Source organism: Eretmochelys imbricata, chromosome 18, assembly GCF_965152235.1.
Source record: "Eretmochelys imbricata isolate rEreImb1 chromosome 18, rEreImb1.hap1, whole genome shotgun sequence".
Classification (NCBI taxonomy): domain Eukaryota; kingdom Metazoa; phylum Chordata; order Testudines; family Cheloniidae; genus Eretmochelys; species Eretmochelys imbricata.
The window spans coordinates 17,499,698-17,523,934 of NC_135589.1; the positions used below are offsets into that span (position 1 = coordinate 17,499,698).

The window sequence follows — 24,237 nt, forward strand, 5'->3', positions numbered from 1 at the left end:
GGGGTTCAGCCTCCGGGGGCCCCTCTCCAGCACTACCTTGGGGGTGGGGGGGGTTCAGCCTCCGGGGGCCCCTCTCCAGCACTACCTTGGGGGTGGGGGGGTTCAGCCTCCGGGGGCCCTTCTCCAGCACTAGCTTCGGGGTGGGGGGGTTCAGCCTCCGGGGTCCCCTCTCCAGCACTAGCTTCGGGGTGGCGGGGGTTCAGCCTCCGGGGTCCCCTCTCCAGCACTAGCTTCGGGGTGGGGGGGGGGGTTCAGCCTCCGGGGGCCCCTCTCCAGCACTAGCTTCGGGGTGGGGGGGGGTTCAGCCTCCGGGGGCCCCTCTCCAGCACTAGCTTCGGGGTGGGGGGGGGTTCAGCCTCCGGGGGCCCCTCTCCAGCACTACCTTGGGGGTGGGGGGTTCAGCCTCCGGGGGCCCCTCTCCAGCACTACCTTGGGGGTGGGGGGTTCAGCCTCCGGGGGCCCCTCTCCAGCTGTGGGGGGGGGTCAGCCTCCAGGGGTCACTCTCGAGCTGCGGGGGGGGAGGGGAGAATTCAGCCCCTCTCCAGCTGTATGAAGGAGGGAGAGGAAAACTCAGCGGCAGCCCAGCTACGGGTCGCGGGCGGGGGAAGTGACGTCTAGCCGGTTGCCAGGCCCCGCCCTCCCGGCGCGCCGAGGACCCGGATGCCGAGCCCAGCCGCTGCAGCCATGTAGCCACCGTTACCGGCGCGAGGGGGGCGGTGTGTCGGCGCTGCCATGGAGCCGCTAGACAACAGGTAGGGGAGGGGCGGGGCCTGGTCCCAGCGGGGACCCACCCCCGGGCTGCACCTTCGGGGGAGGGGAGTCGGGGACACCCCCCTCCCTCCCGTTGTTGCCTTGGGGGGGGGAAGGAGGAGTTCAGCCTCCCCCTCTACCTGTCACTGGTTGGTACAGTCCAGCCAGGAGGGCAGGAAGGGCTCCCTCCGGCCCACACCGTAAGTCCTCACTTCGGTCCGCTTGTGAACGGGGGCGGGGGGATGACATCATTGTGTCAGTGTGCAGCGCCCCCCCTTCCCCACCGTCGACTCACGGCACTGTCCGGTGAGCTCATCCCACAGCGCTGGCTTCACCACCCGGCCCAGTGACGTCATGCATCTCTGCGCTGCCCTGCGATGCGGTTGCCTCGCTGCACGGCAACGTCACAGGCTCTCTGCCCTGTGACATCATTGGAGCCCGGCCCTGACCTGTGACGTCGTTGCATCATCCCACTTGTCCCATGACATCACAGAGGCAACACGGACGATGACGCACATTGTCGATGACCGCCTGCTGCCCAGGTTCAGCGGTAGCCTAGACGCACTGCATCACGCTCCTGAAGATGCCATCGCTTGGCCAGACGGCTGTGCACACACTAAATAAAGAACAGAGGCATTGTGGCACTACACTGCTCTGTCACATCAGCGCACTACCAGCATCACATCCAGCCTTTCCCGTAACACATCGCTACTGCCCCAACCTCATGCTAGGCCAGAACGTGCCTGAGGATGTTGCATGAGGAAGGTGCTATGATGCAGCAGCACAAATGCACCCTGACCTCACGTTTTGCACGAAGATGTCATGGTGTGATGCATACCTCCAGTGGCATCCCCCTGCTAAAACTGGGCCATCCTGGAAAAATTGGGGAGATGGCAACTGAACATCTGCAGCCACATCTCTTAAATAGGTACAGCTTGGCAACCTCATGAGGAGGTTGTAAGACCATGTTTACTAAATGCTTTGAGATGGTTGTACTCCTGTCTTTCCTTCCTGCAGAATATTGCTAATAAAACATATCTTAGTTCCACTCTTTTTTATTATCATTTAAGGGATCCTCTTTTTCCTCCACCTAATGAGACTGCAGAGCTTCCACTGCCAAATTTAACACCAAGGCATCAAGAACTTATTCCTACTCCCTGTGGCCCTGTAAGTACCTGTACTATGTAATCTTGATTTAGAATATGTCATTTTAGTAATTTTACAGCAGAAAAGGGTCCATAACCCCTCCAGGAAAATCTCTTACAAACCATCTATAATATGTAATACTTTGGCTCTCTAAGAGGCCAGATGGGCTAGGTGTGTTAGCAGCATATTTAGCTCTTTTAAAGATTGACATGCAGCTGTAAATCATTGTTAGAGGTGAGGGCAGCATGAAAATGCAGATCTAAAATGCGCACAATGGTATCACCTTTAGTGCCATTAATTACAGACACTATCAGGTTAAAATCACATTTTTAAAAACCCACACATTGCCTTTATAGGTTACAAAAACAACTTAGATTATTAAAAAGGAAGGCATTTTTTAATGCTCTGTAATAAAAATAACTAGTCATTCCCTCTTTAATTTCTAGTCAGTTTCAGAGTTTTGTACTTGTACAACATGGGGTTGCAAGCACAGCAAGAGAATGTGTGTTTAAGACTTCTTCCTACTGGAATTTTAAAAGAACCAAATGGGAAAAAAAATTAGAAAATGAACCAGATTTGATCTGGAATTGCTCCCTTAAAAAAAGAAAAAAACCAAAACGAAACAGTAAAAGGTAGGGAGCGTTGAAAACAATGTCCACATTGTCAGTTGATTCTTTACTAGCCCAAAAGCAAAGTACCAGAAATGCCACAGTCCAATAGTTTAAACAGCTTGAACTGTATTAAGTATGCCTGCATAGCTTTTGTTGTAAAAATCCAGAAGACAATAGACACAAATGGTTACTTTATATGTGGTCTCATTAGAAATTTTTAACTAATTACTTGTGTTCATAACTGGCAGAGTATTTATGCTGTGAGGTTTTTGTATTTGCTGTTGCTGTGATCTATAAAGTGAAATCCATTATTACATATCACCCACTGTGAAGCAAATTCCATTATTTAACTCCTATGGGTATGTCCAGATGGAGATAAAAGCCCTGCAGCATGGCCGTGGCTGGCCCAGGTCACCCGACTCAGGCCACAGGGCTAAAAATTGCTATGTAGACGTTTGAGCTTGGGCTAGGGCCCAAGCTCTAGGACCCTCCACCTTTGCGGGGTCTCAGACCCTGATCCCAAACATCTACACAGGAATTTTTCAGCCCCGGAATCCAAACCCTGCAAACCCAAATTAGCTGACCCAGGTCAGCTGCAGGTTTTTTATCCCCATATAGATATACCCACTGTGGCCAATGTATTGCCAATGTACTTATGTACGTGCTTAATTTTATGTGCTGAAGTCCCATTGATGTCAGTGAGACTTGCACATGCTTACATGCTTTCCTGAATAGTGGTGATCTTAAGCATGTGCTTATGTGCTTTCCTGCACTGGGGGGTCTGTGTGAATAAATCCTAATATTTTAATGGAGAAATTTTACTGGTCTATACAATAGATATTGTACAAAGGGAAAATGTAATAAATACAACCCTATCATATGCAGTAAACTAATATGTAGTAACCTCTTACTGTCATCAGTAAGGGAAAGTTACAAAATGAAACTGTGTGGCAACAATCATGTTCTGCTAAACCCTGTCTCCAGATGACTCATCCGCTCTATGTGCCTGTTAATATTTAAGTCTTTTTCGTGTTGCTAATGGCACAGAAAAATGAAGAACATTGTACCTGTATGGCATAGTTTCTCAGTAACTCAGCTGGATCTGAGGTTTTGGCTGCCCTGGGGAAAAGAGAAAATATGGCTCATTTACATTCTCTGGACACTGTTGAGGAATCTGAAGGATTCAGTTAATTTTCTAACAAAAGTTCTATAGCTAAAAACACTTTTTTGTGTCGATGGGGAAAATATCACTTGATATGTTTTAGTATGTGTATTTGTATGGGTCAAAACCTTGGATTTCAGAGGCTGGAGGGTAACAGCATTCTGGCCTTCTATTCAGGGCTACTAAGAGCAGAATTTGGCCCCTCTGGATAAATTTGAAAATTAATGATCAGGTCTAGGGATAGGAACTACTACACAACAAACTGGCCATCTCTGGTCCTGCATAGTTTTGGAGTAATTTCTTCCGTTCCATAGAGTTTCCCTTCACCTCTGTAAGTAATGCCCTGTAGTTAGAAAAGTATCATTTAAATAATTTAGTGTCATGCATTTTTTTTAGAAGTGTTAATGTTCTGATTTTAAAGAGACCTGCCTGAGTTTAAATATTTTCTATTCCAGATAAAACCTTGGTCAGAATTATCCTCTCCTGTGAAGATCTACTTCTGTGTAACTATCCTCTCTCTGTTGAGCGTAATAGGACTAACCACAGAGACCCTCGTTCGACAGACTCATGAAGATTTCACCATTTCTCTTATACAGTTAATTGGAGTTGGTAAGAAATGACCAGTTTCTGCACTTCAAAAATAGATGCACTAATTCATTATTCACTAATTTGGTAAAGAACACTCAGATTTTGGATTTTGTTCTAGTTGATATAATATACACATTGAACCTCAATACCTGCAGAGGCAGCATTACACAAGTTGAGGAGTGTACATGCTAGATACTTCTGTGGCAGTTGTTTTTTGGTGTTATTGTAGAAGGAAGATCGAGTGTCATGTAGAAAGCAGTTCTCTGAATAGCATAAAATAAACACTCTGGTTTTAGGATGTTTTGGCTTAGGACTGTTTTGCTGCTTCTGTTATTATTTGGTTAGTATAGTAGTTTCCCACTGAGCAACTGTACCAATGATTTCGGTTTTGGACAACTATCATTTTACTAGACCAAGTCCTCATCTGTGCCAGAGTGTACCTGTCAGCTCCGGTTTAAATTTCTTATGCTCTAACCCATCACGGAATTTGGGCAGGTCAACGTGCATAGTACTTTTGGTCATCCCTGGTCTCCTTTGAGTGATATCTGGTTCCAAAAGTGCCTTCTTCCACTGCAGGAAAACAAGCAGAGGCAGTTTGGTTCTTAAACATCAGAAAGTGCAGACCATCTCTCTGTGCCAACCCTTGAATAGTTCTTGTCCTTTTAGTTTAAATTGCTGCTCTATAGGAAGCATGAAATCCATAGAGCCCCACAGATAAAATATTTCCAATGATCATAACTTCAATAGAAACCATACCTCACCTTTTGGGATACTCCCTAATTAAATCAAAATGAAGCTTCATTTGAAAATAAATAAAACAAAGGTGTTTGAGGAGGCCCTGGCATGTGGTACTAGCAGGTTTTGGCTGTTAGCTGGCCAACATAAGCCTAGGAAGAACTGCTCGTCTGTGTGGGAATCACACCTGGAGACTGAGAAGGGCAGCAGGTCTTCACGCTGGGTGTAAGCAATTGCTGCCAGCCGACTTTGGTGTTGTCACCAAAACACAACGAAGGCCGTTGATGATGTTCCATATTCTCTAATTAACACACGCACAAACACATTAATTCATTCGGGAAAACTCTGCTCTGATTAGCAGCTTTTCACACAGGAATCATCAGTACAAGATAGAATTTTGGACACTAGTGCAGAGCACTAGTCCAGCCAATCCAGCATCCTGCCTCTGTTAGTGATAGAGTCTGAGTCTTCAGAGAAAGATGAAGAATCCCATAACATCCCAACCCAACTATGCAGTGTTACAGATGGGGATAGCGAGAGCATTCCTGACTCCAACCTGTTTTTTTCCTACCTCTTATGGTTGAGCCCAGAATACTAAGTTTTCTACTCTCCAGCCAGTAGGTGGAGACAGGAAATCTATCTATCTATGCATCTCTACCACCATGTTCACAACAAGAAAAAGAGGTGTACGTTAACACAGGTGACCGAATAGGATTTTAACACATTACTTAAGACTCAACGTAGATAAGCCAAATTGCAGTTTTAACACATGAGCTGGTTGAGGTAATGGGAGAATGGGACTGGGACCAGGAACCAAAGGTGGGGAAGAGACGGGGCTGGAACAGGGACAGGTTGGAGGGGATGGGGCAGAAGAGGCCAAGCTTGGGTGGGGAATGGACAGAAGAGGCTATCCCCACTAGAGCACACTCTCTTTCAGAGGCTGGAAGGTAACCCAGGATTCCTTGAGTCTCACCACCTCTCAGCTGTCAGCAAATATCTGTAAAATCCACTGGCTAGATTTTTTTTCTTTTCAAAATCAGTCTCCTGCCCCCCTCCCCTTTTTTTAAAAAAAAAAAATTAAGATGAGAATCATCATATTTGTTCTTCCTGGTTTTGCTGGAGGACCTCTTGGAGGGCTCAGACATATGATCAGTGAGCTCTCACACTTCACCTTAATTGAAGGGGCAGATGTCTTGAATCTCTAACAAAGATGTCCTTTCTCTCAAATGTGCATGAAGCTTTGGAATTTAACATGTGCTAACAAGAAATGAGTTTTAAAAAGAGTCGGATTAAAATCCCTTTCCCTTTTAATTGGTCAGCTTTCATCTCTCACGGTAGCGTAGTTTCATTAGTTCTACTATCACTATACAGTCTTCCACGGTGGACAAGAACTGAAGTTCTAATATAAACAAAAATATCAAGCAGAAACCACTTTTCTTTTTGACAAAAACATTTCGCATAAACAAACATATAAACAAAAAATTCACAAGGCTAATTTTTCAGTTTTGCCACTTATTGTTAGTGGCCTTATTTACCACCAGCAAGAGTGAAAGAGGAACAGTCCATTGTTCATTTCCTGGGGTGGTTTGTTTGGGGAAGAACACGTATCTATAAAATTATGGTTACATTAGCTGGGAAACTCTGATGATGCTCCATCCACATGTCCCAAAGAGTCAGACCCACTCACATCCCACTGGTACTTGCTCACTCGATGTGGAGGGAAGGAGAGTTGGGCAGAAAGTCAGATGAGTGAAATAGAGTGGGATCAGAGAAGCAAGTAGAACAGAGAACTGATTCTGATTCTCACAAAGGGAAGGTTTGTTCCTTTGTTCCAGTCTGGGCAGAAGGTGATGCAGAGATGAACAGTGACTATTGACTAAAAATCTTGGTGTTCTTTGGGGTGCCTCACCACAATTTCACCCTCAAGTATCTATCCTAGGGTGGTTCTTACCTGTTTTAGGGATTACTATAACATCGTTTTTCAAACTGGGGTGAGGTGCGATGAAGTTATCATGGGGGTGCCAGGACCCAAGGTGAAGGAGAACATCCCTGCATCCTTGCTACTTTCTGAGGAACAGGAACCAGCACCTCTCTGCTGGCAGGTGTGGCAGGAGCAGCCAGCACACAACGGGAGGCCTGGAGGGAAGGGTTGGAGAGTAACCTACCCTCACAGTGTTTATTGCTGCCCCCCACACCCCCACCCCACTCAGCACATGCCTCAGATGCTAGGTTGGTGGCAGCAGGCAGTGGCGTGAGGAGCCAGGGTTCAGGATCCGCAGGAGATCAGGATTGTACTTGAAGAGGGAAGAAAGAATTTAATTTCCCAGAAACAATATTGTTTTGTATGGTGTGTCTGGGCCAACTGTTATTTTGGGGGACTCTGCACACCTACTCCTAATGTGGTTTATGAAACCGTTCCCCAGCAGTCATATTGCAATGCTTTTGTCTTCACTAGTCACATTTGCTTACAAATCTCATCTGGGAGCACTCCATCTCTCTCAAGGACTTTATCAACATTTGCCTGGGAGGTGGGGGATGAAGCCATTCTTTTTTTAACTGTTCATTGTCAGCCGTGCTAACTGTACTTCGCAGCTGTAATAGAGCACTAAGCCCTACTACGGTTGAAACCGGTCAAGGTTTGGGAGAGTGGACAGCAGGTGCTGTCATTGCCTGCATTGTTAGTTAACTGCATTGTGCTCCAGTTAGTTTTCTGCTTGTGAACGAACCATAAAGAAATACCTACCCCTTTTCTGTGTGGTGGAATTCTGCTGCATTGAAAACTATAGAGCTTTGTGTAAGCACATATCACTAACTGCATTTTCCCCATTCCTCGCCTGTGTCCTTGGGTCTGGGGATATTTCTGAACGTGGGGATGGGGGAGAGACAGAAAAATGTGTGGTGTATGATGGCACCAGGCAGTCACCATATTCCATTTCCATGGGGTGTGAATCATGGATATGAGTCAGGAAGAAAAGGGCTCAGTGTATTTTGGGAATGGGGGTAGAGGACTATTGAAACTTGGGACCTGATACACACCCCTTACCCTAGCCATGCTACAGACTGGCACGGGTACAGGGCCATACCACAGCTTGAGGCATGTACTTATCCATACCCCTCAGCTATAAGTAGAGTTGCCAATTTGTTTGGATGTATACCTGGAGGTTTCATCACATCACATCATCTTTCATTAAAGATTAATCTTTAATTCCTAGAGACACCAGGACAATCCTGTAGGGTTGGCAACCCTAGGTATAAACTAGCCTATTTGTCCTCTACTTGCCTTCAGACACTTGCTTCTGTGACCAATAGGGGGGTTATTTATGACACAATCATGCACATAGACGTGTGTACAGTTGCTAGTATAGATGTACCCTAATGTTTCAACCCAGCACAGAAGTTGACATTAGACTGCTGTCAAATCTGTTTGTCTACCTTTCGCAGTAGTCTATCCATTAAGGCTTGAGAGCTATCCCATAATGTACTTAGCCAGTTGAACAGTGCTGTAAACATGTGTGTGTGTGAGCGTGTGTGGTTAATTCCTTGCCATCCATAGAATTATTGCTCTCTCATTAATTACTTCCACTAGGAAGGTTAAATGATTTCCCTTGCTTTTCTTTAACACACACACACACACACACACACACACAAATCAAATACTATTTCATAGAAGCTGCTAATTGGTTGAGGGAGTTGATAAGGTAATATTTTTCAGATGGAGTATGAAAGACAAGCCAAAAAATGGATCTCATAAGTTGTGTGTTAAACACATTGTGTCATCTGCATCAGGGGTCAAGAACATATGCCCCTTGTGTGTTCTCAGTCCGAGGTGGTTACTGACCTGTCTTTCTCCTTCTCAGTGTTCTGCGTCTACTATGTAACCAGAGGGATCCTGCAGGAGAATCGCCAAGAGCTCATTGTCTTCGTTCTCTCCATCTTGCTGGTGATGTTTCGATCCATTGTCAACTTCACACTTGTCTCTGCTCAACAAAAGCCAAATGTCCTGGTCAGCATCTCAGTTTCATTCTCTTTGCTTTTCTCTAAATACTGACTTTGAAGATCTTAGGAAAGTAAAGAATCCTGCGAATGTGGTAAGACAGCTGACATGGGGAAAGTCAGGCATCTTATTCCATAGAGTTTTCAGTGTTCTTATAGAAGTTGTGGAAGTTTGATTATCAGAGATGGCAAATTTCTTTCTCTCTGTTCAAGTAGTTTTGTGGTTCTCATCATGGGAGTATCTGAGTGCAGCACAAACATCAATGGATTTTACCTCACAACACTCCCTCTGAAGTAGGGAACTATCTTCACGTTACAGATGGGTACTGGCACAGAGCAGGTGTCCTGCTGCTCACAAACCGGGTAGAATTAGTGGGGGAAGCAAAAGTGGATGGGAATCTGGGAGGCAGTGACCATGAGTTGGTTGAGTTCAGGATCCTGACGCAGGGAAGAAAGGTAAGCAGCAGGATACGGACCCTGGACTTCAGGAAAGCAGACTTCGACTCCCTCAGGGAACGGATGGCCAGGATCCCCTGGGGGACTAACTTGAAGGGGAAAGGAGTCCAGGAGAGCTGGCTGTATTTCAAGGAATCCCTGTTGAGGTTACAGGGACAAACCATCCCAATGAGTCGAAAGAATAGTAAATATGGCAGGCGACCAGCTTGGCTTAACGGTGAAATCCTAGCGGATCTTAAAGATAAAAAAGAAGCTTACAAGAAGTGGAAGCTTGGACATATGACCAGGGAAGAGTATAAAAATATTGCTCGGGCATGTAGGAATGAAATCAGGAGGGCCAAATCGCACCTGGAGCTGCAGCTAGCGAGAGATGTCAAGAGTAACAAGAAGGGTTTCTTCAGGTATGTTGGCAACAAGAAGAAAGCCAAGGAAAGTGTGGGCCCCTTACTGAATGAGGGAGGCAACCTAGTGACAGAGGATGTGGAAAAAGCTAATGTACTCAATGCTTTTTTTGCCTCTGTTTTCACTAACAAGGTCAGCTCCCAGACTGCTGCGCTGGGCATCACAAAATGGGGAAGAGATGGCCAGCCCTCTGTGGAGATAGAGGTGGTTAGGGACTATTTAGAAAAGCTGGACGTGCACAAGTCCATGGGGCCGGACGAGTTGCATCCGAGAGTGCTGAAGGAATTGGCGGCTGTGATTGCAGAGCCATTGGCCATTATCTTTGAAAACTCGTGGCGAACCGGGGAAGTCCCGGATGACTGGAAAAAGGCTAATGTAGTGCCAATCTTTAAAAAAGGGAAGAAGGAGGATCCTGGGAACTACAGGCCAGTCAGCCTCACCTCAGTCCCTGGAAAAATCATGGAGCAGGTCCTCAAAGAATCAATCTTGAAGTACTTGCATGAGAGGAAAGTGATCAGGAACAGCCAGCATGGATTCACCAAGGGAAGGTCATGCCTGACTAATCTAATCGCCTTTTATGATGAGATTATTGGTTCTGTGGATGAAGGGAAAGCAGTGGATGTATTGTTTCTTGACTTTAGCAAAGCTTTTGACACGGTCTCCCACAGTATTCTTGTCAGCAAGTTAAGGAAGTATGGGCTGGATGAATGCACTATAAGGTGGGTAGAAAGCTGGCTAGATTGTCGGGCTCAACGGGTAGTGATCAATGGCTCCATGTCTAGTTGGCAGCCGGTGTCAAGTGGAGTGCCCCAGGGGTCGGTCCTGGGGCCGGTTTTGTTCAATATCTTCATAAATGATCTGGAGGATGGTGTGGATTGCACTCTCAGCAAATTTGCGGACGATACTAAACTGGGAGGAGTGGTAGATACGCTGGAGGGGAGGGATAGGATACAGAAGGACCTAGACAAATTGGAGGATTGGGCCAAAAGAAATCTGATGAGGTTCAATAAGGATAAGTGCAGGGTCCTGCACTTAGGACGGAAGAATCCAATGCACCGCTACAGACTAGGGACCGAATGGCTAGGCAGCAGTTCTGCGGAAAAGGACCTAGGGGTGACAGTGGACGAGAAGCTGGATATGAGTCAGCAGTGTGCCCTTGTTGCCAAGAAGGCCAATGGCATTTTGGGATGTATAAGTAGGGGCATAGCGAGCAGATCGAGGGACGTGATCGTCCCCCTCTATTCGACATTGGTGAGGCCTCATCTGGAGTACTGTGTCCAGTTTTGGGCCCCACACTACAAGAAGGATCTGGATAAATTGGAGAGAGTCCAGCGAAGGGCAACAAAAATGATTAGGGTCTAGAACACATGACTTATGAGGAAAGGCTGAGGGAGCTGGGATTGTTTAGCCTGCAGAAGAGAAGAATGAGGGGGGATTTGATAGCTGCTTTCAACTACCTGAAAGGGGGTTCCAAAGAGGATGGCTCTAGACTGTTCTCAATGGTAGCAGATGACAGAACGAGGAGTAATGGTCTCAAGTTGCAGGGGGGGAGGTTTAGATTGGATATTAGGAAAAACTTTTTCACTAAGAGGGTGGTGAAACACTGGAATGCGTTGCCTAGGGAGGTGGTGGAATCTCCTTCCTTGGAAGTTTTTAAGGTCAGGCTTGACAAAGCCCTGGCTGGGATGATTTAACTGGGAATTGGTCCTGCTTCGAGCAGGGGGTTGGACTGGATGACCTTCAGGGGTCCCTTCCAACCCTGATATTCTATTCTATGAAGTGAGTTGCCTAAGATAGGAAATCTGAGCTAGGAATTGAATGCAGGTCTCCTGAGCCCCTAGCCAACAGCCCAAACATTCCTACCATTATGTTCAGTGGGAAAAGCAATAATTTTGCCATGCTGGAAAGTTGCAATGTCTGTTGGAAAACAAATGGCTGGTGGGGATTGTAGTTTTGTTTTAATGGCTTGTTTACACAGCAATTTACTGCACTGCAAGCCAGGGTTACAGCAAATCCACCCTCACTGCACTGTAGCAGTGTCCACACAGGATATTAGTGTGTGGCAAACTGGTGCGCTGTAGATTCACAGCCTGGCTTGCAGCGCAGTACCTTGACATGTAGACAAAGCCCTATGTTATTATAAGCAAATAGGGTGCAGGATTTGGAGCTAAGCTGCATCCTTCACACACCTGTCACACCCAGACTGTCCTTCTAGGTACTCCTTCCCCCTTATTTGCATGCTATCCTCCGGGATGGGAAAGAGGTTCCTTCCTCCAGAGTGACACTGAAATATGAACTCTAGCAGGGAGGAACACTGCAGAAAATAAGCTAACAAGATTAAAGCAGCATAGGATTGGCCTGCTCAGTTTACATAGCAATGGCTCATTCAATTCCTCTTACTTATTGGCAGTGAACAGAATCTTGGGGCTTACCAGGGGAAAGGCATCAAGGAAGTGCTGATTAATTTAATGTACAAACCCCAGCTATCTGCCTGTATGGTAAACAAGAACCAGGAAGGAGATGAAAACAAAGCTATGTTTATTGATTCCAGCCAAAAAAGAAGTTTCAGACTCAGGTGAAAAAACCATGGTATTAAAATTAAACTGCTTTTCCCATAGAAACCAGTAGGAAAGATTCTCTCCATCTCAGCCAATTAGACATCTTACTTGGTAACTCCCATGAAGTAAACTCAAAGCCAGCCACTGCCAAAGAAAGGTTGGCCCTTTACAGCTATTTCTTTGATATGTAAAATAAAAATCAAGCATACCATTGCAATGATGTTATGTTTGAATATCCAAGTTAGGGAATGCAAAGGTTAAGGTATAAATCTCCCACACTGAAGGTAGTGTATGATAAGTTGCACCTTAAACATCATAATTACATTAATGTACAGTAATCCATTACATCAAATGGCCAGAATTTTAGCTTTATGAGGGCATAATCAATGCCAGCTTCTATTCTAGCAGTACATCTTATGTGAAGTTAACTGCTATGTTAGAACTCTTGCATTTGCATGGAACCTGATTTCCTTGTTCCTGGTCCCTGCGATTTTCAGCAACAACAAATGAATATTAAATGTTGTCCCCATTTTTTGAAGATTAACCCGACTGTAGTGTGGTCAGTCCAGGTGTGCCATTGTAACTCTCTTGCTTTCCTTTCTCATCAGGCCCGCTTTATTCTGATCCTCTTGGTTGGATCCTTTGACGTGATCTGCGCCATCATCCTCATTCAGAGTCAAAGCATGATGGCCTTCCGAGTAGGCGGGGCTCTGGAAAGCCTCCAGTCTCAGTATTTTATGCTGAATCTCTGTTTTTCCATGTTGACCTTTGATCTTCAGGCGCAGGTATTAATACATTCTACATTGCTTCTCTCTCCCACTAATATTGACCACAACTTGGAATTGGACTAGTGTATGTAAGAGGCAACTGCAAGCCAGGTCTCCCAGGATCTCACCAATTGACTTACTGTGTGATCATCTCTAAAATTTTCCTAGTAATGCTTACCTCCCTAAGTATCCTTCATAGGGAAAAATGGCTAAACCCCATAAAAATAGACCTAAAAAATATTTTCTCATTGTCCTGCCAGACAAAACAGAAGCGGAATCTTATTAGGAAGTCAGTTTGCCTGGAAGACCAGTGATTTCCAGAAGTACTGAAACTCGACTGTTTCAGTTTCCTAACATAGGAAAGGGATGATAACAGAATAACTTTACAGAGTCAAGCTTCCTGCTTCTGTAGCATCCCAACTGCTACCTACACTTGGGAACAGGACACTGAGGTATGAGAGAATCACATTTTGATAAAGAACTTGATGTAGCAGAGCAGTCAGGTCAAGATGCCAACCTGAAACTACAGATATGTAAAGTGAACCACAGAGGCCTATTTGGAGAGAGATTGTACTTCAATACCTGAGCTACTTTGTTACCTCTACTTTCACCTGGGAACACATATTGCTGCCCTCCCTGTTCTTTTGCTGGGCTGATACATTGGTAGGGTATAGTATATGCCCTTGTCTCCTCTGTTTGGTGCTGGCTCAGTTTTCCTAAGAGAGAAATCTTGCCTTTTAAACTCTGCCCTTCTGTCGTTGCTGAGAGTTTGTGCCATCTCTTTGGACGCTGCTTGTTTGTGGGCATACACAGTTTAAAACCTGAAATTTCACTCAACTTCTGCCTCTCACTTCTCAGCTCTGCCTTTGTGCTCTGCTGCTAAGGAGTCTGCATGTAATCACCCTCTTGCATAGCATCATCCTAGCAATTGGCGTCTTCTGGGCTTGCCTGAAAGTAACAGTTGGCATCATCGCAGTGAGTGTGAACCTCAGAGTGACTCCATGAACTTTGTAATGGGATGTGAACTCCTTGGAGAATGGGTTATCAATCTGGGTTGCAAATACATGAGAGGAGGTCACTACCACTCCACCCTTCCCATACTGCTGAATCGGAGGTGGGGTCGTGGCTGGACAGGAGGGAGACCCGGGGGAGGGGGACTGGGGCGAGTCCCAGCATGGAGACAGAAAAGAAGCATTAGAGGGCCCTGTTTAAACGTAAATGACTATATTAAGATTGAAAATAAGGGCTTGTGAATTTAAAATTTTGTATTTGATCTTACTCAGGCAAAACTTCCATTGAAATCTTTGGGTGCTCAAGTAGGGAGTGCAGGATTAGAAGCAAAGTAGGTTAACCTCCTTTTGTCTGATACCCCAGGGAAGCATTAGGTGCAATTCAGATGCATTGAGTGTTTTCAGTTTGCTTCAACACTCATGGAAATTCTTAACAGCTGAAGGATAGTTTTATTCTGATATTAAATATATGCTCCTGGATGCCTGCAGTTGGTTTGTTTCCTTGCCCAGCTACACAGAACTAGCCAGAAGCAGGGGACTTTTACAATACTACTTCCTTCTAGGTAATATGTCACATGAAATCAACCCTCACTGGTAACCTAGTTGTAACAGTCATAGCCTCCTCTTCCTCCTATTGCTGGGAAATAATAGTACAAGCCACCTTAAGTGTTGAGGCCGGGAAGTCAGGTAGTGCGACTCCTGTCTGCACTCCCACTAGCAGCTCCCCACCTACCTTTGTAAAGTGTTAGATCTCTGACCCCCATTAGATCACTGTAGACAGACAGCTGGGGAAGTGGGAGAGGCAGCAAGATAGCATCACTTTTCCTCAGTGACCGGAAGTGCACAGCCACCGATTTGTTTTTCCACCACCACCTGCCAGCCAGTCCTCAGAAACCACCTGGCCTCAGCAAGTAGCCTGCAGAAATCTCTTGGGCCTCTGAGTCACCCGGAGAGGGTGAGCATTAGGACAGTCACGCCCTAATTAGATGGAAAGCTCTGTCCTCACACACACACACAGGCCCTACACTGAGGCAGTGCAAGGCTGGGTATCTGTACATTAGTAACAGCAAATGCTCTAGTGGACCATCTGTCTCCTTAGCCTGCTCGGAGCCCTGTCTACACTACAGCTACCTCTGGTGGCATGGCACTGCAGGGGTAACAGTGCTGAATGCCAGCCCCATTGTCCCCCAGTGCAGACACAGCCTTGCACTGCTCAGGAATAAGAGAGCCAGTACTCATGGTGTAACTAAACACCTGGTATATTTAAAGGAATAAAAGGGCAATATCTCAGTGCTACATCTTGCCAGCCTGTGGCACGCACTGCTGCAGAGGTCAAAGACAGGGCAGCTAGATTTTAGAAGGGCTAGAGTGTTTCCCAATCAGATCCTTGTAGTTCTGCATTCCAAGGTGGGGGCACAATTCCATCTTGGGCTTTGGGGCATAGGTTTATTGCTACAGGATCAGGAAGGGGACTCCCTCCCCAGCCCCACAAGCTTCACACAGTCAGCTCACAGCAGAGTACGTAGCGCTTTCTCACCTCCCTTTATAGCAGTGGGTCTTAACCTCCTTTGCTTGGAGCCCTCGGCCTACAAGATGTCATAGATAAGCACCTGCTCTCAGGTTATTGGGAGGCAGAAACACAGAGGCACACGAAGCTACAACAGGTGTAAAAGCTTTAACAACAATAACCTGGAAGTGCCCCACACAACATGGTCCTGTCTAGAACCTGAGGGACCTCAATTCCACTCCAGCCCTTCCAAAACACCCCCCTGCCTCCATTCCTGTACTGACAGTTACCCCCATCTCACCAGGTTTGGACCTTTATCCTGCTTTTATTTATTCATCTCATCTCCCTTTTCCTCTCCTGATATTTCTTTCTAGTTCCATGGTTTAGTCTGTTGTCCACCCCCATCTCTTTTTCTCCCCCCTTGTCATTTTCTAGTCTCTCTGTTTCCAGTTCTGTTCTTCCTGTTATGCTTCCCAGTCTCCCCCATTCACTTTCTACAGCCCTTGTTCATTGCTACTGCCATAGACAGTGCAGGGAGCGTAGCACCACCCAGCGGAGGGGAGAGAACACAGGGCCAGAAGTAGGTGCCACAGCGAATCAGGCATATCCCCCATGAAGGGTTTGGCACCCCCAACTTTTGAATCCTTGCTGTAGAGTTTCAGGTACTGACCACTGCTGGAGGCAAGATCCTGGGCTTGATGGACCTGTGGTCTGGTCTGTCCAAACGTGGTAAATCCTGTGGGGACAGTTGTTCCAGACAGGTGCATGGGTCCTCTGTGACTCAGCACTTTCTCCTCTCTTTGGTCAGAGCTACTGTTCTGGTTGAGGAGGGCCAGAGGCCAGTCCTGGGTAGGGGGCTCCCTCAGGTGTGATGTGCATTGCACCCTTCCTCTTTCCCTAACCCTGGGCCTGAACAGAGACAGAAATCACTTTGTCCAAGTTAGACTTTTTTGCCACTCTCTCAGCTCTCTGAATTTAGTCTTCAGTGACTTTCTTTCCCTCCAGGGAGAAAAAGATTGTCCACTCCCTGCACTTTTCAGTCTGCAAGCTAGGTAAACATTAATGTTGTTGGAGCAACTCAGGGTGTTGAGAGGAGAGAATGATTTTGAGGCACGTTAAGCAAACACCAGCTTCAAGGGAATTGTCCTCTAGTGAAAAGCTGGTGGCTTCTCCATTTAAACTAGCTGTCAGCCCCACGGGGAGCTTTACAAGGCTGAATGAATTGAAATTCAGGGCAGTGGAGGGAGAGTAGACTGGCTCAAACCAGACAATAGTCAGAACTACACTTTCCTCATACAGCCGGGCAAACATGCTTCAGTTCTGACCTGCACTATCACCGGTCACACCAGTCCCTGTTCCCTCTCAAACAGAGAGCCTCCATCTGTGTGTGGTGAGGAAGGCGAGCAGAGACTAGAGGGCAACAACTGAGACTTGCCCCTATGGGTACAGCAATGAAAGACCAATACATTAAACATTCTGACTCACTGAGCCCCTCTAACTCTGGGCAAGGGCAGGGGGCTGGTTTTGTGCAGAAGTCTTAATCTAGACAGTTTGATGTTGGGTGGAGGCGAGGGGACAATTAAGGCATATGTCCATTCCTGCTAAGGTGCAGCCCTGAGTGAGGGGCAGGAGGGGACTCCCAGAGCTGAGTTAGACCACAGATTGGAACCAGCCATATGCTTCTTCAAAGTCGTCAGCATCCAGTTTTAAAGCTGCTTGTATCCGATTTTATCTTACAGATTTTAAAAGAGTTAAAACCTCTGGTCTGGATTTTTCTGAGTCAGAACATACCAGAAGTGGCTAATCTCATCTACCTGCTCTACATGGTAACTCGTCAAGTGTTTGTTGATCTAAAATAAGTCTGGGGACAAATTTTTACATATTGCCGGGTCCTTGTGACAAAGCTCTACCCCCACACCTGCACAATCGGACTCCTGTTAAGGTAGCCACAGCTCCCACTGAAATGATGGAGAGCTGCAGGCATGCCGTACCCTTCAGAATCAGGACCATAATATTTATCTGCTAGCCAGAGAAAACACCCAGTGTGATGTTGCTCTTGAGTTGATTGCATACAGGGAGTGGCACTGGCAGTCAGGACCATAATATTTATCTGCTAGCCAGAGAAAACACCCAGTGTGATGTTGCTCTTGAGTTGATTGCATACAGGGAGTGGCACTGGCAGTCTCTCCCACCGTCACAGGATCAGGAACAATTAGGGAAAGGAGGCAGAAATCCCCTAGCACAAGATATGCAGCTGTTGATAACACCACCCATCCTCCCTCAAGAGGTCTCTCAGCATACAAGCAGCTTCTAGCCCAGCTGCAGGCCCTCAGGGTCAGAGTGTGCTGAAGATTTCCCTAGGCAGCGCAACCGCCACCCTTTCTTCCAGACACAGCTAAGACAGCATAGACACAGCAAACTGAAATGCTCTGCATCTCACGTACGTTTCCAAGGTGCTTATCACTAAGCTGTCTCCGCCCGTCCGCACCATTTGTGCGAGGAGAGAGGAGGTAGAGGATGAGCAAAAGTCATTTCCAGAGAATCAAAAATGAAGGATTTTATTCGATGTCCGTTCCCGCATCTGGCAGCTTCACTCCTGATACACAAGTGACAACAGCTCAGGGAAAGTCAAATCCACTTGCACTTCTGCGTTGCCATGGTCAACCTGCAACAATCTTATCTTAGCAAGAGAGCCCGCCAGTGGAAAGCATTAACAAACAACAAGTCTCCAGATAGGAAAGTTAGAGGGAACAGAAGTTACCTCAAAATAATTCTGGCCATCTCTAGCACCTTTCATCTGAAGACCTCAGAGTGCTTCACAAACATCAGTGACCCTAGGAAACCCCTACTAGCAATCAGAAAAGGAGTACTTGTGGCACCTTAGAGACTAACAAATTTATTTGAGCATGAAATGCAGCCACCTTCCTTCCCCCCCGCCCCATAACAGTTTGACAGAAAGTGAAGAATGCAGCATAATCACCTGAAACCACCAGGGAATTTTTATACACAGAATTGAATCATTTGAGTTGGAATTTGGTCAGAATCTTGCTTGTACATTTCAGCTGGGCAACCCCTAGCACCGTGCTGGGACACTAATTCACTTCGGACTCAAAGGGAAGAGTGCACCAGCATCCCTAAGACCACTTCCTGCACCCCTCAATTTTGGTAGAGGGTATTAACCCTCCTGGTTATTAATCTCCTGGTATTAACATGCCCAGTCCTATGCAGCATGAGAGCTGAGTAGCTTACAGCCCCCAACTGGGACAGCTACACGACATGATAAAAAAATGTTTTTAATTGAAAATAACCATTCTGCCTTCACTCTGTGCTCCAGTCCCATTCAAACAAGGCAGTGACAGAATTTCACTCAAAATCATAAATCCTCATAGCAAGCAAAGTGGGGGGAGGAGAGAGAAAGCTTGTTATAACTTGTTAAATCACTAACAAAAATCCAACTACACCAACATACTGCTTTGTAAGTGCCTAACCTTGGATGCTACGTACAAAGCTTGTCCAAGGAAAGCGTGGCAGAGGGTGCAGTTGGGCTGTGTGATTCTTGCACTATTTGGACTTTTCTGCTAAGTCATTATTGAGTCTGTAATATCAGAGCCAGATTAGCTAATGAGATAAGGAATGTTTGCTTGAAAAATTCACAGCAGTGCCCTGCCCAAGAAAGGGTTTGAGATGATGTGTTGGGACGCTATAGTAAGAACATAAGAATGGTCATACTGGGTCAGACTAAAGATCCGTCTAGCCCAGTATCCTGTCTTCCGACAATGGCCAGTGCCAGGTGCCCAGAGGGAATGAACAGAACAGGTCATCATCAAGTGATCCATCCCCTGTCGCCCATTCCCAGCTTCTGGCAAACAAAGTAAAGGTGAATAACTAAGCAAATTGGTTGTGTAGGAGCCCAGAGATTTTAGGGTTTTGAGGGATTCGGTGTGTGACCAAAGCTGTTTCTTAATACTTCTAAGTAGGTGAATGCTGGAAAGGCAGCAGGGACTACTGCGCATGGAACCATTTCATAGGCAATGGTTGGAAGACCCCATTGCTGATTTAAGTAGAAGCACTGGGGAAACAGAAGCTAGAAAGGGAAAGTGATTCCTGAAATAAGCTGTTTATGTAGGCAGATGCTAATAAAAACCTGCAAGGCTAAAGAAAGATCTGTCAGCCTACTAGGAGAGTCATAAAGAGAGCGTCCTTACCATTCATGGCAACATCAGTGCAGTGAAAGCCATGTAAAATCAGCTTTATCCCCAAACCCACAATGGAGAGAGGTAACTGGACGAGAGGGTCCTGGGTGTCTTGTGCCTGATCTGGCTAATCTTTCAGTTTAGGGAGATCTTGTTTTCACATAGCTTTAATAATGCTATTAGTACCAGGCATAAGGCAGTTTGGTTGCCATTCTGTATCAGATCAGTGTGTGGTTTTGTGTGATGGGATCAGGCTGGAACAAGGCAAGGATAAAGAGATGAGTGGGGGAACGTGTTGGCGTTAAAGGACACCTCGAGGGGAGGGAACAGACTCCAAGCTGGAATGTTTAGGGGCCTGAATAAGACGGGTGCAGCAGAACTTGAGAAAAGGGAAATGTTTGTTTCTCCTTCATTTTTTAATATAGTACCAGTGAAAGGGGCAATAGTGTTAGCCATGGAGACTGAAGCACTGCCTATTTACAAAACAGGTACAGCACAGGAAGCAATATGGAAAATTTCCTACCACTATTCCTCCGCCCTGCCCTACAGGGATCACTGCTGTAGCAAAAAGTCTCCCTAGCCCATTAACTATAGTCATTCTTCACAGACTACTAACAAGCTGCTGGTTGGGGTAGTTTTTGTGATCTCTTGGGGTTGGATTAGGGAATCATTGTGTAACCAACACAAAACCAGAAGAAGAAACCCAACCACATGTCATAAAGTCAGCTCCCTCCTTGGCATCCACATGGCTGCCTGTCCACATCCCTGTTTTGGCGGATTGACGGCTCATTACATTCTATGGCAGCAGGTTTCTGTCAATGCTTTAAGTGCTGATTGTTTGGTCTCTCTCCATTTTTCCTCAGGTTTTAAGTGAGTGGGGCCAGAGAACGTCCTACGCCCTGGAAGCTGCCGTCTTCATTGGCTCCTGCATCTCCATGGCAATAAAATCTGTTCTGTTCTGGGCACTGCTCCATGTCTATCGCAGCTTTGGGCAGGGGCTGAGAGAGAGAAGTGAGTTTCTAAGAGTATAAACTGGCCCATGCAAGATGACTGCCGTCTGTAGCATTTCAGCCACAATCAAGCAGGGAGTTTGGCAGGCAGGAAAGGAGATTGGGAACAACTGAGTTTTATGACAATAGACAGACCCTTAACTACAGCAGATGCTTCTGTAGCCTCTAAATTTTCTGACCTGGCCATAGGCTCCTCAGCTCCTGCAGGGCAGCGCGTGACATGTCCTCTTCATAAAAGTAACGTCAGTCAAAGTTGTCTCTTAGCCTAGGCTGCAGTGGGCACCCGCCTGGAGAGCAGCTTTATGCAAGATTTAATTCATGCATCTAGACTAAACAATCAGGCACTTTTTATCTTCATAGTGCTTTCCAAACCTGCTGAACCTCACAGCACCTCAAGAGGGGCAGCTTAACAGCAGGAAAAACGGAGGCACAGAATGAAGGGACTTACTGGAGTAATTGGCGCTGCTGCGATTTGAACTCGCACACTCCCATGGCCCACTCTTGTGCTTAACCACCCAGCCCCTCTCATACATCTTTTCTATGACAGTACTAGAAGGTGTCTCTGACAATGACCTTCCTTTTCCTTTCTCCTCCACAGTGTTTTCTTCCTATGGAAGGATTGACTCCTGAGGGGCAGCAACCCTGTTTGGTCCCATTTGGTGCTCTTATAAGCGAAACCACAGTGGGAAGGATCCCATCCTTCACCCTACAAAGCATGAGACGGGGTCCATTTCACTGGGGGTTTATTCAGAAAACTCAGCCCAACATGGGGAATTCAAGCACCTTGCTACTTTGGTCCTACCATTTCACAGTTTGGTCTCTACACGTTCCGTAGTTTGCTTTGTGCTTTCTCAGGTCCATATGTCCAAGCAGTTGTGGCTGTGCAGCGAACTCTTTCCAGAGCCCCCTCTGCTTTCCAGACCAACACCACCCCTTCCATTCCACCCTTGCTCCTGCTGACAGGATAGCACATCTGGCATTTTATTTCAAATGGCTGCAAGGACCACCACTTTGTGACCAAAGGCCAATAAGACGTGCATGTGAGTGGAGTTTTTACTTATTTACCACCATAGTGGAGATTAATTGCAGAGAGTTTAAAAGCAGAGCAGCAGACTGCTGTCTTCTGGCTCTCACATAGACCACCGAGACTCGGGTTTTCTGACTGAGCAGTGAGGCATAAGCGTGGATTGGCCTGCCATAGTTTCCCAGTGTGGTGTGCAGCATTGTCGCCAGTAGGACCACTGTGCATGAACCATCCTCCATGCACTACTGCAGATAGTAAATTTTTTTTTTTTTTAAAAACAAGATGTTTATATAATTGTTACACATCCCCTGGCTTCTGATATAGCTATGGAATTGCTTGTACCATAACAGCATGGGTAGGCCTCTTGCTCCTCAACTGTTTTCTTAAATTGGAATATTTATTTTTTTAAATCCAACTAAAAAGTAGTTTGCAAAACAAACTCAGTTTAACTAAATCTGACTGTGTGAGCGTCTAATAAATGTGCCCTATCATAACTGAGATTGATGGTTACATTAAGCCTTTAATAGTGTAAAAAAGTTTGATATATTAATTGGAAGCTTTTGTTACTGGCTTTGTATTTTTCAATAAAGCGTAAACACAGTTTGGGGGTGGAGAGTGGTTTTACTAAGGTTGTCAGCATGGTAACTTGCAGGGGAATCCATCATATGGACTATGGATTGGAGCTACAGCTGCAGTTTTTGTGTTGTGGGCAGAGATTCAGTTGGGGGGTTGATATTAGAAATCATGGATTAAGTGCTGAGAGTAAGTAGCTAGTGTAATATTTTGCATTTTTATGTATCATTTCTTACATCAGATGCTTTCAGAACATTTGAAAAATTAATCCTCTCTGTACTCCTGTGAGGTGGAAGTACATCCACTTCAGAGCTGAAGAAATGGAAGCAGATAAGTCAAATGATTTGTCTGAGGTCACACAGCACATAAGTGGCAGCACCAGGAGCGAACAAGGGAGTTCTGTCTCTGCCCCAAGCCATTGGACAAATACACTGGCTTCACTTCATTAAGACAAAATATTTTTTACTTTTATGAATTGTTGCAGAAATGCAGAAGGTCAATGAGATTTGCTCAATATATTTTTTGAAATAAGCAAACTTGCCCTGGCTCTGTCCTCAGCAGACACCGTATGGTATTTGCAATACTTCTGCTGTGCAGCTGAGCTCTGCCAAAATGTTGTTTCAGTTAAAAAAAAACGGACACCTTGCGAATATGTCCTTGTTATTTACTATTCCTCTCTCACATCATCCTCCTAACAATGTGATAGCAGAAATGGTTTTATAACTAGAAGTAACAGCTGTGACCACACACAAGCATTAATCTAGAAAGCAAAAGTATGTTATACCTCAGGGAATTAACCTTCACCATTTAAGAAAAAAAGGTTCTTATCCCTGACTGAGGTCTTGTTGAGCTCCTCTGGCAGTCTCTCTGTTACATTTCACATTGAACTCATTTAAAAACAAACTTACTTAAGAGCAACAAGCTACCTATTGAGTTCATTTTAAAAGCACATTAACAGCCCCATGGATGTTTAATTCTTTAGTTACCAGCTCAGCATAACTGTCAACAGTAATATCTGAGCAATAAGAGGTTCTGTGAAAGCTAAGTTTGCTAGTGAATTCAGTGCACGTGCAAGTGAGGGACAAGTAGGGTTGGCTGAATCATGCAAGTTTCCCCACATACAGTTACGCCAGTGCACTGGAGTCATGATCTGCAGCACACCCAGTTATACCAATCCTGCGCACCTCTCACCAGCTCAGCCAACACCCTCCAAGCCTGACCTGCAACACTTTCCATCACGTCCCAAATATTCCAGATTGAATCATTATAGACTAGGGTGAGACAAACAAAATCACTTTCACCAATAACTAAGGCAAGAGCTGAATCCAGCTCTCAAGCTGAAAATCCAGCCTTACTCCACCAGCAACCAGAATATGAAATCATTGATACGGCAAGAATGGGATCATTTGTTCCCAACAAATGAATCCCAGCTATTTTATACAGAATCTAATGGGGCTACAGCTATCAACAAGCTTCACCTTGGGCAGCATGGATTTAGGGTTGTAGCACCTTTCACCTTCAGATCACACAAGTTCAAATCTGCACCGTGTCAGCTGTTACTGAGTGAAGCTGGCTGAAGACTTCACTCAAACTGTCAACCCAGCCCCTGTCATCAGCACTCAAAGTTTCCCTTAACAGGATTTGAAAAGGCTAATGATTCACAACCATGAAAATTGTAAGTGCACATAATAGAAGGAAGATACAGTTGCTTTTTTTTTTTTTTTCTTTTTTGGTATGATCATCTGACCCATG

General features: G+C 45.7%; 1 protein-coding gene across 2 annotated transcripts; it reads left to right on the forward strand.

The window, feature by feature from the left end:
- The first annotated feature begins 630 nt into the window (after positions 1 to 630).
- On the forward strand, positions 631 to 22,513 carry LOC144276917 (uncharacterized). 2 transcript variants are annotated; one of them, XM_077837364.1, is made up of 9 exons: positions 631 to 752; positions 1,821 to 1,917; positions 4,125 to 4,278; positions 8,850 to 8,995; positions 13,010 to 13,186; positions 14,027 to 14,143; positions 17,425 to 17,511; positions 20,742 to 20,889; positions 21,487 to 22,513. In XM_077837364.1, the coding sequence occupies exons 1-9, from the start codon at positions 733 to 735 to the stop codon at positions 21,516 to 21,518; spliced, it is 978 nt and encodes a 325-aa protein (XP_077693490.1). In that variant the 5' UTR covers positions 631 to 732; the 3' UTR covers positions 21,519 to 22,513. The 2 variants fall into 2 exon arrangements, with proteins under 2 accessions (XP_077693490.1, XP_077693491.1); XM_077837365.1 differs by lacking the exon at positions 14,027 to 14,143.
- Positions 22,514 to 24,237: the final 1,724 nt, after the last annotated feature.